This window comes from Lissotriton vulgaris, chromosome 10 (genome assembly GCF_964263255.1).
Source record: "Lissotriton vulgaris chromosome 10, aLisVul1.2, whole genome shotgun sequence".
Taxonomy (NCBI): Eukaryota; Metazoa; Chordata; class Amphibia; order Caudata; family Salamandridae; genus Lissotriton; species Lissotriton vulgaris.
In genome coordinates this window covers 160867026-160882932 of record NC_141698.1, presented here as the reverse complement: position 1 = coordinate 160882932, position 15907 = coordinate 160867026, and the positions used below count along the sequence as shown (strand labels likewise).

At 42.9% G+C, this 15907-nt stretch overlaps 1 protein-coding gene across 3 annotated transcripts in view; it reads left to right on the top strand.

The window, feature by feature from the left end:
- VWA3A (von Willebrand factor A domain containing 3A) overlaps window positions 1–15907 on the top strand; it is a 544099-nt gene that overhangs the window by 283216 nt on the left and 244976 nt on the right. For all 3 annotated transcript variants that reach the window (XM_086940772.1, XM_086940773.1, XM_086940771.1), the window contains 3 exons: window positions 5547–5705; window positions 8130–8220; window positions 8852–8962. In XM_086940772.1, the coding sequence (XP_086796898.1) occupies window positions 5547–5705; window positions 8130–8220; window positions 8852–8962 (361 nt within the window). The remainder of the gene's footprint in view (window positions 1–5546; window positions 5706–8129; window positions 8221–8851; window positions 8963–15907) is intronic.

Here is a 15907-nt window from a genome sequence, read left to right as displayed (position 1 = left end):
TTTTTGAGCTTTTTCAGAACTCACACACTAGTTAGTGACGTAGCCACTCCCCGGATCAGTATTAAAATACAGACTTACTTGGGGTGAGGTGGCCTCTTCATACATCTGGACTCTGGTGTGACTTCACTTGCTATACTAAAATAGTTTCATTCTCATTCTAGCTTTCGTTCTCGCCTTCCAATCTCCATCCCTCTCTCCGCTCATCTCCCACCTTTACCTCCTGGTTACTCTCCGCACACTATCTGCTTCCTCTGCCATGCTCTTCCTCTGTTCTGTCTCAAACTTATCCTTATCTAATATGTCCCTTTTCTCCCTAATGTCCTTATTTCTTGCCAATTTATCTTGCCTTTTCCCTTTTCCTCATTTTGATCCCCTTTCTCTTTTTCCCCCTTTTCCCATTTGGTCATATGTTTTCGTCTTCTCCTCCCCTTTTCTTGAATCTTTTCACTTTCACAATCACTTTTTCATTTACTTTCCAATTCATCCTAATTCTCTACTTTCCTTTCCCGAAATGTAAACACAAATCCAGGCACCTAAGGGCGAGCAGCATCTAAAATAATTGGTGCAAAAACAACAAGGTGATGGTAGCAATGCGTGTATAATTATCAGCCACTGACGTTCGCTCAGAGCCACATTACAAACCATTGTTTTTCTTGCTTGTGTTCCCATCAGAAGGGACCTGGCCCAGCACTACGGGATGGACTGCTATTACTGTTGCAGGACCAAGTCTGATTTGCGCATGGTGGATCAGTGTCTAGAATGGCACAGTAGGCAAAACACCATAGTATGGAATGCGGACCGAGTAATTGCTAGGGGTTGAGATTAATTCAAACGATCCTTCGATCACCTTGTTGTTTTTGCAATAGATGCCCTAAGTGCGACGGATATGCCCAGATGTTGGTCCTGTGCTCACTGTGCCATTGCACCCAAGCTACTCCTTACTGATGAGAGCTAAGTATGTCGAAACTGACCCGGTTGCTTGTTCCCATCTGGAGGGGTATAACAAACAAGCATTTACAATGCAATGGTTTTGCCTTTGTTAAAGTTAGAACTATTGGCATTGCTCTTGACATTATTTTTATTTATGTTTTTTTTTAACATAAATAAATGGCATTGTCATTTACAATGCCAATAGCTTAATCTCTCGCAAATGCCACACACAAACACCCACTGAGACAGACCAGGACGACACAGGTTGTATGAAGGGACAAGGGGCCGAAGGTCGTCAGCAGAGGGAACGGTGGAGAACTAGGCTATGCTCTTAAGAAAGAAGCCTCCGAACTGGAAAGGGAACTCTCAAGTTCATTTTCTGATTTGGAATAAACAGCAATGGAGTTAATTTAATGCATAAAAAAGATCCTAACTTAATTGAATGGGAATGCAACTCTTGTGAAGAGAAGATGGTTCAAAGTTCACTGCACAAAGAATTTTTGCGTTTATCTTCGAGGTCAAATAGAACCTTAAGAGGGTGTGCTTCCTTTATCGTATGACTCTACAGGCAAGGAAGCAGGAACGTCACTGAAGACAACATGCCACACCAGCACCCGGAAGAAAAGGCTCTATTCTGGTGGCTCTTACCGCATTGCTGCATTTTAACATATGTTGACTCGTCGGAGACAAAATAGGGCCCTTTGAATTCTATTTTGTAGTTGCTAATCTGCAAAGCATCAATTGCATGGTTCTGAGTGAAGTCATTTTCACTCTTATCTATCTTTTATCGTTATCTTCCGGTTGACATCATCTTTTCTACTGCACGGTTTTTCCTTTTCTTGCTTGTTTACCTTTAGTTGTTATGTCTCTCTACTGCGTCACTGAACCCATGAGCTTCATCCTGCTTGCTCAGACTCCATGGCATCCTGCCAGTTTTCTATGTTTTGTGTGTGTCATAGATTAACGTAATCTGTTCCAGTGCCTGGAAGCCTTGAGCCTAAAATACACCTTCTAAATACATGATCTTGTCCTGCACTCCTTTAAGGTTCTGCATAACAGGCAATCCAGGGTACCTCAATTGAAGCTCCACTGTATCTTTCAACCCCCTTCTCCCTCAGCACCAGTGCTGCTTTCAGTCTGATGGCATATCAGAATCCAGTCCAGAGAGACTAGGTCGCACTGCCCTACAGGCTGCATGATGGTGACACTGAGTGCGTGGCAGGAAGACATTAAAGGACAAACACGATGGCAGCAATGGCAAGCTGCGAGATGGAGCTAAAAATCAGCACATGTATTTATAAGTGCAACAAACCTTCTTGAAAATTAGGGCTACTATAAAGAAAGGGGAGGCAACAGAAATGGGAGAAGGACAAAGAGGAAAGGTAAAAATAAAAATTGGGTAGAGGTGCAATACAGTGCAACTAAATCAATTAAGCCAATAGACTGGGCCTGTAGCAAAGACTTTTTTGTTCTGAGTTTTAAAACAGGTAAAGCAGTACGAGAGGCAGGCCAAAAATAGTTCAACCAAGAGAAGAGTGTGCAAAATGCAGTGTTGTTGGTAGCTAGTTAACAAGGGGCCCCCCAAAACCCAAAGCACTAACACGCAAAGGACGCAAACTCACCTTTTCACTGGACTTTTGAGCAGTGAATCACCTTCTCAAAACCGTGCGGCTCACTAGAAGGGCTTTTGGTAGTCAAGAGAGGTCATTCTTTTAGTACCTTCTCTCATATAACGAGTCGAAATCCACAATCGGAGAATCCCAGATGTAGACGGACACTCGTATAACTGGCCTGCTGCCTAGGTTTTGAACTTCTTTTGCTTAAAAGAACTGCGCCCCTTTACATGGGATTATGTACATTATGTTCAACCCATGGACTCATAAAGACGCAAATGAATGGTTGAGTGAGTAGTGTTGAATGACTGGGACATTAAACTGTAGTTTTAGTCCCATTCCATACCATCTGAAGCTTTCTTAGGGCTCAGGTCTCAAAAGTGACTTCGCTGCAGCTCTTCCTCACCCGGTCCCGCTTCTTGGGGCCGGGTGCTCTCACGGGCGGCGGCGGGGCTCCTCTTCGACCATGGAGCCCTGCCGGTGGGTGCAGCTGCTTCTCCTTGTCCGCGCTGGGGGGGTGGGACTTCGCTGCAGCTCTTCCTCACCCGGTCCCGCTTCTTGGGGCCGGGTGCTCTCACGGGCGGCGGCGGGGCTCCTCTTCGACCAAGGAGCCCTGCCGGTGGGTGCAGCTGCTTCTCCTTGTCGGCGCTGGGGGGGTGGGACTTCGCTGCAGCTCTTCCTCACCCGGTCCCGCTTCTTGGGGCTGGGTGCTCTCTCGGGCGGCGGCGGGGCTCCTCTTCAACCATGGAGCCCTGCCGGTGGGTGCAGCTGCTTCTCCTTGTCCGCGCTAGGGGGGCGGGACTCCCGGGTCGCCCCCTCAGCTTCCGGGTCGTCGCGGGCAGCGCGGCGGCCCGTCTCAGCTACTGCAGGCGGGGAGTGAAATCACCGAGGGGTGGGCTCCCTCGAAGTGAAAATAAACAATACCGGCAAGGTCCCTGGGCGCCTGCCAGGGGACAATTTAATTACAAAAAAGCGAGGTGAGCACTCGCTAGGGCAGAAAAGCGTTATGAGCAGAAAGGCGGGTGCCGGCTCAATGACGGAACAGACTCAGGGGCGTGCCCGAGAACTGGCTTTCGGCTGACGTCGCCAAAAGCCAAAAATTCTCGGGAACGCCCCCGAATCTGGTCCTGCATTGACGGACAAACGTGTCTTCCAATGGCTAGCCTCCATTTATGGAGCTAGCCAATGAAAGACGGGGCGGATTCCCAGCCCCCATACTATACTCAAAGGCCTATATATAATTTCATTCAGACATTGTTCATTTACATTTGAATATATACCAAGGTACAACAGTGACACATATGATCATCTCATTATATTTTTTTATTTTATCAAAACTTGTTTCTCTTTTTCTTAAAAAACACATATTTTTCTTTTCTTTTTAGATAGTTCTTTTCTAAAACATTTTGCACATCAACATTTCTTTAATTTTTAATGGTTATAAATCCATCTATGGTGATAAGAATTTCAATCAGAAAGAGGTCTTTTTCATAAATACACAAAGCAGTATAACAGAAAATATACTTTTATAGAGAAAACATATCTAGTCTCCCTGGTTAGAATTTAATAAATACAAACATACTACCAAGCATTCATACAACCACTTTCACACCAACCACAAACATGCAATATCTGTACACGGTTGAGTCTAATGTGCGGCTAGGAAAATCCCTGCCACAACTGGAACCACAGTGCCAAATGCAGTGTTCCACGCAAGGTCATCTGGAGGGGACCTGAGTTGCCAGTAGGGCAGGACTGTTCCTTTTGGAGCAGGGCCTAGACTGTTTTGCATAAGGTGGATTGCTGTCTAAAATCGCATCATGAGTGGAAACGAGGGTCTGGAATTGGGACAGAGCGATTGCCAGTAACTGAGAGTAATTCAAGCATGCCATCCATCACCTTGTTGTTTTTGCTCTAAAATAACTGCAGGCAGGAAAAGTTCCCCTGCAGGGCATGCTTGTCCCGCCGGTCCACCTCTGGGGCACGGTGGCACTGCACCGGCTGCCCCTTTGATAGCTGAGACCATGACTGTAGTAGTAATTGCATGCCCTCCAGGCGCTAGCATAAAGATTAGCAGATTTCATGTGTAAAATGCTGACAAAAGGTGGAAAATATAATTATGCATGGAATCAAATTCTAATGTGCTATAATATAATGGGTACAACTGGCATATATCTGAAAACTCAAGTTACCCAAACATCACAATCGCCCTTCAGGTTCCTAAAGTAAACACTACACAAATATCATCCATAAAATGGAACCCAAACTGCATGAAAGTAAGCACGATGCCAAATCGATGGTTATGATGCTGTGTGGGGTATGCAGCATCTATACACATCACCGAAGCTCTCTGCTAACGAACTGCTGTGCATCCCATCTTTGAAATGTTGTACCATTGAAAAAATGTAAATGCAGATGTGATACATAATTAAAACAGAATGCAGGTGCAGTATCTTTACATTATTTTGGTCCCAAAGGGGAAACAGCACTTAGATCGCATGCCATTACAACGCAGTCGTTAGAACAACCGCGTTGTAACATCGCAAACCATTACATCGCAAGTTGTTACAACGACTTGCGATGGGGGCACAAGGTGTTGGATTTATAGTCCAACACCTTCCCTGCTGTTGCACAAACTGGAGTAGGAATAGTAAATAATACTATTCCTAAATCCGGGGCGTCCCCTACAGCTAGTCGTTGTAACGACTAGCGATGTAATGGTTCGCAGTGTAGCAACGCGGTCGTTGTAATGATCGCGTTGTATTGGCATGCGATCTATCACATGCGTAGTAAAGAGACATATTCGTCCCAACTGAATTCATACTAAGGATGTGACGAGATCGCTTCTTGGACATCAGACTGTATGTATAATCACCTCCACAGAATATAATAAAGTGCCACGAACAGAATAAACTGAGAAAGAGATGATGTTTAACATTTTTATAATCAGAGCCCTATTCTAAAATAAATTCTCAACCAGTTTTCCCATGTGTCTCTTTACAGTGCGCTTTTCTTGTGGAATCCCTAAAGCAGCGCTCAGGAAGTCAGACGGACATTCACCCTTCCTTGGAAGAAGAGGCCATGATTAGTTTCCAGAGGGAGAAAAACAGACGACAGAAGATACCACTTCCAAAACCTACTGCACTCACCCTGGCCAGAATGGTACAGTTTGCCTGTGGTGCTACATTTTTACTATGTATGTCTCTCTAGCACTTGCAGTAACCTTGCCAGACAGGCCCTATGTCGAGACTATGCTTTTTTATTTTTTTTTATTTCTTTATTAACATTTTGACAGTCATATAGAACTCCATAACCAGCACGGATTTGCGATGGTACATAGTATCGGCATAAAGTGTGATTCATTAACGGAAGTAACGTTTGCAGAGGTACAGTGTTTGTGCCATATATATGTCAGTTCAAACATTTAGAAACAGATGTCACATTTGCCTAAGTCGCATTACACTAGCGGCCAGTGTGCACAGTTTAGCCGAAGTGGGTGTGTTAAAAGTTTCTACATGCACAAGTCACTTTTTCAGGCGCATGCTTCCGGTATTATGCATTTTCATGCACAACATATAACTAGCAATCACAAGATTCCACAACACAAATTTACAGAGCACACATAGGGGCATATTTACGAGGAAGTGCCGCAGCGCAGCAACGCAAGCCCTTTGGCTGCGCCGCCCTGCGGCACTTCCAAAGCACAGGAATGCGACATATTTAGAATAATATGTCACATCCCTGTGCTGGCGCACAAACAGCTGCCATGCGCCGGCGCAGGCACCCTTGTACCAAAATATCACATATACCTATCCGAAATGGTGTTTCTTTCAATAATCACAATCTTCTGAATGAACATTGAAACCAAGGTTTTTATTTTTTATTTTGTTAGAAGACCTTGATAAATCCTAGATAAGAAAATAGCTCAAAGGAAGCACATCTTGTGTGTGGGTGTTTGTGCAGGTGTGTGTGCGTGTCTGCACGTGTGTGTGTATCTGTGTCTATATTGCCATATGAAACAAAATCACAATAATACAAATTAACAAAACCTATTAATCATAATGGCTACTAGCATTCAAATACATGCTTTGAATTCGTATTAAATCCTGCAGACCCATATTTAAGGACATTCAGGCAGAAAGGGTCCATGTGTGACACTAGTACATTTGAGGGTTTGGTTAAAATTGCAGGCTACTGTTTGGGATCAGAAATAATCATCTGATATTTTGGGGACACACATGCTGCTTTCCTTCATGAAAAGGACATATTTCTCTTTGTGGGAATTATGCTCAATTAAGTATGCAAAATAAAAAAATCAGCATTAGATAGTAAAATATCTGTATTTTTCAAAACTGATCAAGCTGATATATCTGACAAAAAGATTGCATTTATGAAATATATTTAAAGCCGGTATCGGGGGAATGATTCACTCACACACAGTTTGGGAGGCTTACTACTGAATTTGGTTGCTCGGTACCCAAGTGGACTGCTGCAAAGAACAGATCTGTATTTTTTGTGGATAGATGAGTGGATTAGTGAAGTCAGCCTTTGCCAGCGCTTTAAAAAATTAAATGTATGTGAGAGAGGGGCTATAGAGAGATGAGGGGCACTTTTGCTGGGTCGTAGTTAGGAAATCTGAGGATGAGGTCATGGGGGGACATAAAAGATTGTCGCACCAGGCTTCACCAGTGCTAAAGCTGGCCCTGGTGGGAATGGCCAGTTGGGTAGGAAATTACCATTATGCCCTTCTTCACAGCTTAAGTGGGCAGAGGGAGATGTGGATGCATACTCCCTTGAAACCAAGGCATTAGCACATGGCTGAAATATATATGGCACCCCACGGTGCACAATGTGCATTTAAATCTCCCTTGTGTCTAGCTCATTTGATTTCCAAATTTGATATCCGCTCTCCAATGACTGCTATCCCTGAATAGACATTGACTTATGATCCCAGTTAGCTCCAATCACAAGCTGTGAATGTGGAATGAAAATGCCTTCAGTGAGGTCCTCCCAATGTGTGACGCGCCCTGTCAGCTTCTGGATACACAGGACACTAATAGGCTCAGAATAAGGTGTGTCTTTTCATAAACACCACTGGAAAGTGGACTCCTTTATGGTTTCTGTAGGTTATTCTAATAGATTGTAAACATCATGATCTGTGCAGCTAGGACAGAAGAGGTGAGAACAATCCACTGGTGCAGACAAGATGTGTTGTAAATACATGGTGTAGCTGCTAAGCAAAAATAAACAAGCCACAATAGTATTGAAGGAACTAGAAAACTGTGGTTACCACGTGACTTCATGGATGGAGGGTCTTTAATAGTTTGTGTTAAACTGAGCCTTTCATAATGGCACCGACTCCTTGAAGATCTCACAGTGTGACACGCTAGAAAATGTAATAGTGTACTTTACAATGCTTATATTAAGGTACAAGGAACATTGGTTTATGGTGATTAGCATGTTTTTAATTGAAAGGTGAAACTATGAAGAAAGATTGCTAGTGCATGGATGGAACATGCTATACAGAATGTTCAGTGGACAACATATGCATACAGGGTGTAATCCTGATTCCTCTACCTTTTTCAGAGTCTTAAAGATGATTCAGATGGTGAGAAAACCCCTCCCTTAAGACCCCTGATGTGGCGCCCGAATAGTGCCAAAGCAGAAATACCACCAGGTGGGGCCAAATGGACTATACTGGCTACTGTGCTTATACAGCTACTTTATATATGTATTCGTCTGAAAGCAGTGATTGTACTTTTGCTTGTATTGTACATACCGGGGTTGTTTCGTGGATATCATGTCAGCAATGAAGCCAGATATGTCTAAATTAGCTGGTGCAGTACATACATTTGTAAATGAACATGAGCCAGGGGCAAATGCATTGCTCAGGAGGCCACTGCAGCACTACCAACTGGAACTGTCATGACTGCCACATGCCAGTATAAATACTCCTTATTAAACATCACACTTTATAAATGTGGCAATTTGAACGGTTCCAGGCCACCCAAAGCAATAAGAATGGCCTGTGTGTTGTAGAATCATTGTTTAAATGTGCATTTAATTGTTAAACAGATGTGCTACCCCCAAAAATAGAAAGACAGTGGCACCATGTGGTGGACTGTCATAAGTAGGTGATGTTAAAAATTCTGTGCCGACCACTAGCAAACACCAGCTCAATTTAATCACTGAGGTGGTCTTTCCTTAAATGTTGCACCTGGTCTATATGCTTCTTAAAGTGCATTTACAAAGTTTAATATATTTATTTTTCTTCTTGAAGGTGTTAATGAATATATTCTTTGTTACAGCCCAGCCAATAAAGGAATGCTTTCCAACAGACACTGACAAAAAACTTAAACAGAAGAAACAGCCAAAAATCTCACTATCAGTATTTTATACCGAAGAAGGCAAAAATGTTGGTAAGTGACTAAACTAGACTATAGTCTTCAATCAATTTTCCTTAGCTTCAAAGAACAAACTAAAAGAATTGTGCTTTCTTTAAATCTGTTGAAATGTATTTGGGTAGTTTTCTTGATGCTAGCTTCTAGATAGATCTTAGAATATAAAGGATTGATGATGTTTGATATTTTCTGTTCCTCAGCCTCATTGTCTGCATTTTATCCTATTTGTTGAATCTCCAGACTGGTTTTGTACTTGGTCACTGAATGCACAAGTTGCTTCTGGGAATGATGACAAAGAGTGAGCACTGCTCCATAGAAAGCAGAAGACAGTACTGCTGCTCAGTCAAATGTGACTCCTATCTGATAGAGACTTCTAGCTGCAGATTCCATACTTTTAAATTTCCCAGGCGCCAGGCTGATTCGGGAAAGTTTTGCTGAGCAAATACCCTTTGCGTGCAACGTCGGGTGGCTCCATTCGGCTCCGTGTGACGTCGGCGGCATCGGTAGCTTTGGTTATGACATTGTGGTGCCGATACAGGCACCACCCAGGCATGCAGACTTCAGTTCTTTTCTTTCTGCACCAGTTAAGCACCGATCCGGCAAGAGCTACCCCTCAGCTGCTTTTTGGCTGGCTTTTTCTCGACGTTTTTTGAAATTTTGGAATCATCTTCGTGTGCAAGGGATGTCTTCAAAGAAGACAGGTTTCAAACCATGCAGGACTTTTTGCCGCATGATGTTGGTTTCCCATCCCCACTGCGTATGTCTCGAGCGTGACCATGATAAAAAGTTGTGTTCGGATTATCGGGCGATGACTCCGAAGACCTTGAGGGAGCAAGCCTGGCAGTCGACAACGTCAAGCGAGACTCCGAGGAGCTAATGGACCCTTTCGAAGTAGAGGAGGTGCCGGACCGCTCCCAGAGCCCCTAGTACTCTTCCTCCCATTTGAGGTCCTCTGGACACTCAGGGAAGAGGCTCAAGAAGAAGAAGAAGTCCAAGCGGACTTCGTCTTCACCTCAACTGGCGTCCGTCGTCGAGAGAGGTAAGGAGCACCAACACTCTAGGCACTGTTCAGCGGAGCCGGAGACAGAGTCGACTTCTCTCTTCCTCCCCTTTCCGAGAGCTGGAGCGACTCCTGCTCAAATAAAATAATTTTACGAGGCTATGCACCGTGTATTTGAGCAGAACAACCCCGCTGGAGAGCCTTCGGGCCCAGCGGGGTTGGAAGGGGCCCCATTGGTTCCAGCCACGTTGTCGGTGGGGCCTCAGGGATCCGATCCGGTTCGACGCCGGTCATGCCAACACGACCTTCCCCGGTGTTGAACCCAAAGTCGTGCCTGCGACGTCACCAATGCCTGTCGGTGGCGCAAGCCCCACCCTCATTCCCAATGACAGGGAGCCGGAATGGCATCAATTGAGGTCGATTCTGATGTCGACAGAACCCAGAGGTTCTTATTTGTTGCCTAAGCACTTTGAAGACGTGCTACACTCAGGATAGGAATGGGAGAGGTCTGTGACCCTCTTGAGAACCAGGATGTCTCTGAGGAGAATTTGGACTGGTATGGGGAATTTGGGGGGGCCAGTGTTCTGGATACTTCCCCAGATACTGGAAAGCTCTAACCTCCTACGGATGGCTACGGTGGATGGAGCTTCCTATGCCATGGTGGTAAAGAGGGCAGCTGAAGTCCTCGGACTGGAGCTGCCTCCGTGCAAGTCAGGATTAATCTCCTGTCTGAGGTGCTTCAACCTGGGGCTTCCACTTCTGAACCACCTGTTGCCCTTTAATGAGGCACTTACGGGCATCCTTCTAGGAACTTGGTCCAAACCTAGCACTGGGGCTCCTGTGAAAAGGATGATTGCACGCCGCCATCGCAGTTGCTCTTTCCTTTTGCAATCAAGAAGGGAACTCAACAGACATTTTCAGCTCCCCTTTTCTGAACTATTCTTTTATTGTCTAAGTGGACTATTGTGCCTTGATTCCAGGGTGAAACTCGTTTGGTGCCTGCTAATTGGAATTTTCATCTGTGTTGGTCTATTCCTTTGTGTCTGTACTGTAAGCGAAACAGGAAATTGGCATTGGGCATTGTACCAATATCAGCAGCTGCTGGGACCAATCTGAAGGCTTTTTCTGGAGTTACCAGTTATTCAGTGATGCAGTAAATGTCTACAGGGGGCACAATCTTCATTGTTAAATGTCCAGTAAGGAAAGGATTAAAACCAGAATTTTTTTAGGGGAAATATTCAAGCCAGTCATGTTCAATCAACATGTTTATGCACTCAAAAGGCTCAGTCGGGTCCACTGCTTTCAACAGGTTCTTTCTACCCTTTTAAACATTACCAACTACTCCAATCTCGTGGGTTAGAATGATACACATGTTCTATGAGCTCACCATCCTTCATTTCAAAACATAGTAACCCGTTATTGGGAAGAACGGCCTCCAAACTAGCAGGAAATAGATGTTCTTTCTAAAATAATTTCTGGTTTCATAAATGCTTTTGAAACAAGCTGCCCACAGTAATGTGTAGCTAGCCATGCTGATTATCAAATTCTGATTGTCTTTCTCCTCAAGTTCAATTCTACTTTAAGGCCTCTGTTATGAGTAATGAGGAATGCTCCAACAGTGAATCTTTTATATATTCACATGCTTTAATCATTCCCTGTTGTCAGGCTGAAAACCCCAGTACTTTAAAATAGCAGTATACAGTATAACATATACAACAAAGAGTATATAATGTAAAATGGCCATAGGCCTGAAACGACATAGTATGTTTAGTAACACATCCCCCTCATTTGAAAGAAGTCAAACTTCAGCCAATGAGGTGGATTTTTAAGCACTCTAATAAAAGAGAGAGGGACCCCAAAACCAAAGGGATAGGGTTCCAAAATTGACGCAAGTCAGAAAGTAATTCCCTTTGGGCGAATTAACATTAGTACATAAGTACTCACAAACATACAGTGAACTAACCAACACCTCACATATAACAAGGAAGCAATGCAAACAGGTGAAAATTTCAATATATGTGAAAACACTCTGGAAAAAATATAGTATTAAAACAATTTATTTAGCATACATTACATCAATTAAAAACTAAAAATTGGGAAACAAATACAGGACGGAACAGTAATCAATACAAACAACATTCCAATAAAAAGGAGTTTACAGGGAGAAAGGATTAAACTCAAACACAAAACAGTAATTTTGAATTTTTCCTTAATTTGTAATCCCGGATTAGCTCCTTGGGCATCGACGCGTTTCGGCGGTACAATCAATTTAAAACCGCCTTCATCAGGACAATGTATAGAAAATGTTTCCCAATACTTTCTGAAATTTAAATAAGATCAGTCTTAGTCATAGTTTATAAGTACAATAGATCAAATTAAATGGCAGAAAATAAAACTAATATCCTTAAAAAACGTAATGTTTCCAGCTCAATATATTAACACACATAAACATTGACACACTTATCGTTAACCAATGGAAAGTCATATGTTCCTGGTCTCCTATCTAGGTAATTAGAGATGGGTCCTTTATACTATTGTCAAACATGAGGAACTCATCTTTATGATGTAATGAATTAAATGATCTTAGGCTACAAATGGAGTAACCTAATATGTCTGTGATTATGTTGCATGTTTTGTTATGTACTGGAAGCAATGTTTATGTGTGTTAATATATTGAGCTGGAAACATTACGTTTTTTAAGGATATTAGTTTTATTTTCTGCCATTTAATTTGATCTATTGTACTTATAAACTATGACTAAGACTGATCTTATTTAAATTTCAGAAAGTATTGGGAAACATTTTCTATACATTGTCCTGATGAAGGCGGTTTTAAATTGATTGTACCGCCGAAACGCGTCGATGCCCAAGGAGCTAATCCGGGATTACAAATTAAGGAAAAATTCAAAATTACTGTTTTGTGTTTGAGTTTAATCCTTTCTCCCTGTAAACTCCTTTTTATTGGAATGTTGTTTGTATTGATTACTGTTCCGTCCTGTATTTGTTTCCCAATTTTTAGTTTTTAATTGATGTAATGTATGCTAAATAAATAGTTTTAATACTATATTTTTTCCAGAGTGTTTTCACATATATTGAAATTTTCACCTGTTTGCATTGCTTCCTTGTTATATGTGAGGTGTTGGTTAGTTCACTGTATGTTTGTGAGTACTTATGTACTAATGTTAATTCGCCCAAAGGGAATTACTTTCTGACTTGCGTGGATTTTTAAGCACTCCTGCTTCCACTAGAGGCCATCATAGCTCAGATTTCGACTGCACATTGTGTAAGAGGTAGTACAGTGTCTTCTAAAGGAGAGACCTCACTTCCGGGCAGGAGTGGAAGTTTTGCCCCCTCCAAACACTTCCAGGAAGGCAGTGCAGAAGAGGAGACTTTTACAGTTTTCTGAGCATTATCTATGTGGTACAGCGCTTGCAGCCAACTTCTCTGCCAACAAACCAGAGTCTAAGCGCTATCTGTGACAAAAACAAGAAATCTTCAAAGGAAACCTCATTGACCTTCAAAGTCAAAGACCTTAACACCATCATCAACGACAAATCAATCACCATCAACACCATCGAGCATGCAGTCAATGGTGAGAAGGCCATTGACGTCGACCATGTCATTGACAATTACCATAGTATCGCCGATGACCATACTGTTGACCACGATGACCATACCTTCGAAGGCATCACCACTGTGAACTAAGTAGTCAACAAAAAACATAGGAGAATTTTTGTTTTCACCTTTAAGGGTGATGAATGTGCCTCCAGTATAATTATTGCAGTCAGATCAAGAAGAAGAGACAGCTTACAGCCCAACGTAATTGGATGTGAGATATACCTCAGATTTTGAGAAGACGCAATGGATGATGAGGAGTCCTACGGTGAATATGTGTGTCAGCAGGAGTACAAATCTTGAAGACCTTGAATGGATTTAAGGCAGAAACCAGCTAGATATTACAGATAGCCAGATGTGGTCCAAGTGCCAGTGGCCTTCTTATCAACTGTGCAACAAATGATGGATACTTTCACTAAATTATTGCAGCAACAACCATCTAATAATCCTAACACAGGGTTGCCTGCTTTCGCCGATGGATGCTTCAAATGCAAGTTTTCGCCAGTAGCCTTTGATAGGCTAACTCATATTGATGAAGCTCTGCAAGACCTTAAAACCGACTCTGATACAGCAAAGGTGTTAAGACTGTTGCAATATCGCAGATTTGAAAATGCTACTTTTCATGGCTTACGGAGATCACAAAATTTCAGAGCAGAATACAGCCAATATGGAAGTCAAAGACGCCATTATTATCTTCAAAGACAGTCTGGATACAATCAAAGATAATCCTTTAATCCAAACCAAAGGAGGTCTGCAGGAAGGAAGAGAGGTTCCTCACAGGTAGGAACCAATGATAATCAGAAGAGAGCCTGACTCCCAGCTCGTTCCCCCTTGGCCGTCTGGTCCTCAGAGACTAGGGCTCACCTTGAACAGGAAGAAACCTTTGTTGGGGCCCCCAAACAAAGATCCAATTTCTGGGATCAATTCTCGTTGCTTTCCATTGGCTGAAAGAATAAGGAAGTTACAGACAATGTCAAACACTATTGCTGGAAAATAATTAATTATAGTGAGGCAATACAAATCCCTGATAGGCCTAAAGGCATCATGTATAGGCATCATTTCATTTTGCAGGCTTCATATGAAACCAATTCAACCATAGCTGGATTTGCAATGGAAACAGGTAGAAGGATCATGGGAAGATATGGCCCATGTCACAAGGCACTTGAAACAAGCTCTAATGTAGTAGAGGATTCCAGCAAACCTAAATGTAGGTCTTTGTTCCTGCCAATAACAGAGAGCTAACCTGCAAGAGCTTTAAACCAGAGGTCTTTGGTAAGATGTAGCAAAAAAGCTCCACATCAATGTGTTGGAACTACGTGCCATAAGACTAGGCTTTCAAGCGTTCCTTCTCAGATTGGAAGGTCAGCCAGTCGTAATCAGAACAGACAACACAACATCCATGTTCTACATAGCCAAGCGAAGAGGAACACATCAAGTAAACTTTCAGAATAAGTTCAGCTGCTGTGGAGCTGGGCCATTTCTCACAGAATAAACATTGCTGTGGAACATCTTCCAGGCTGCCAGAACGATCAGGCGGATGCGCTCAGCCAGCAAATGACAGATTGTCAGGGTGAGAAATTGAACAAAAACAAGTGGATTACATTTTCAATCAGTGTGGTCACCCTATAATCAATCTGTTTGCCACTCTGAACAAGAAGAAATGCCTGTGTTTCGCCAGCAGGTTCTGGTATGCAGGGAGGGTGGGCAATGCTCTTTCGATCAGGTGGTCCAAGATATTTGCCTACCACGTTTCCACCTTTTCCCCTGATTCCCAGAGTGTTGAAGAAGGTGAAGGTAGAGCATTGCACTCTGATCCTTATTGCCCAAGCGTGGCCTCGCCGATACTGGTACAATGAGCTGCTGCAGTTGGCCGCACGTCCATCCATTCCTTTGAAGGTGCATTCCAGGGTGTTGTCAAGACATCATGGAGAGTTTTCCACCACAATCCCAAGTTGTTGAACTTGACAGCATTGTATCTGACCTCCTAGAATGGACCATTTGGATCTATTGCAAGAGTGTAAACAGATTCTGGTGCAGGCTTGTGATCCAGAGACTCATAAATTTACATCACTAAATGGAAGCTTTTCTGTGTCTGGTGCAGGAATAATGGTCATCATCCGTTTCAAATAAAGCCTTCCCAGATCCCGCCATATTTGTTAAGTTTGGCCAAAAGTGTTCTCAAATATCCTTCAGTCAGGGTCCATCTGGCTGTAATTTCGAGATTTAGAAACACTTACTTTTACTTTGTTTTCCCAAAGGATCATACAGTTAATGACAGGGCTTTCCAGAGCATATCCAGGTCTTCATCATCCTCCAGTACCATAGGAACTTAATACAGTCCTCAGTCAG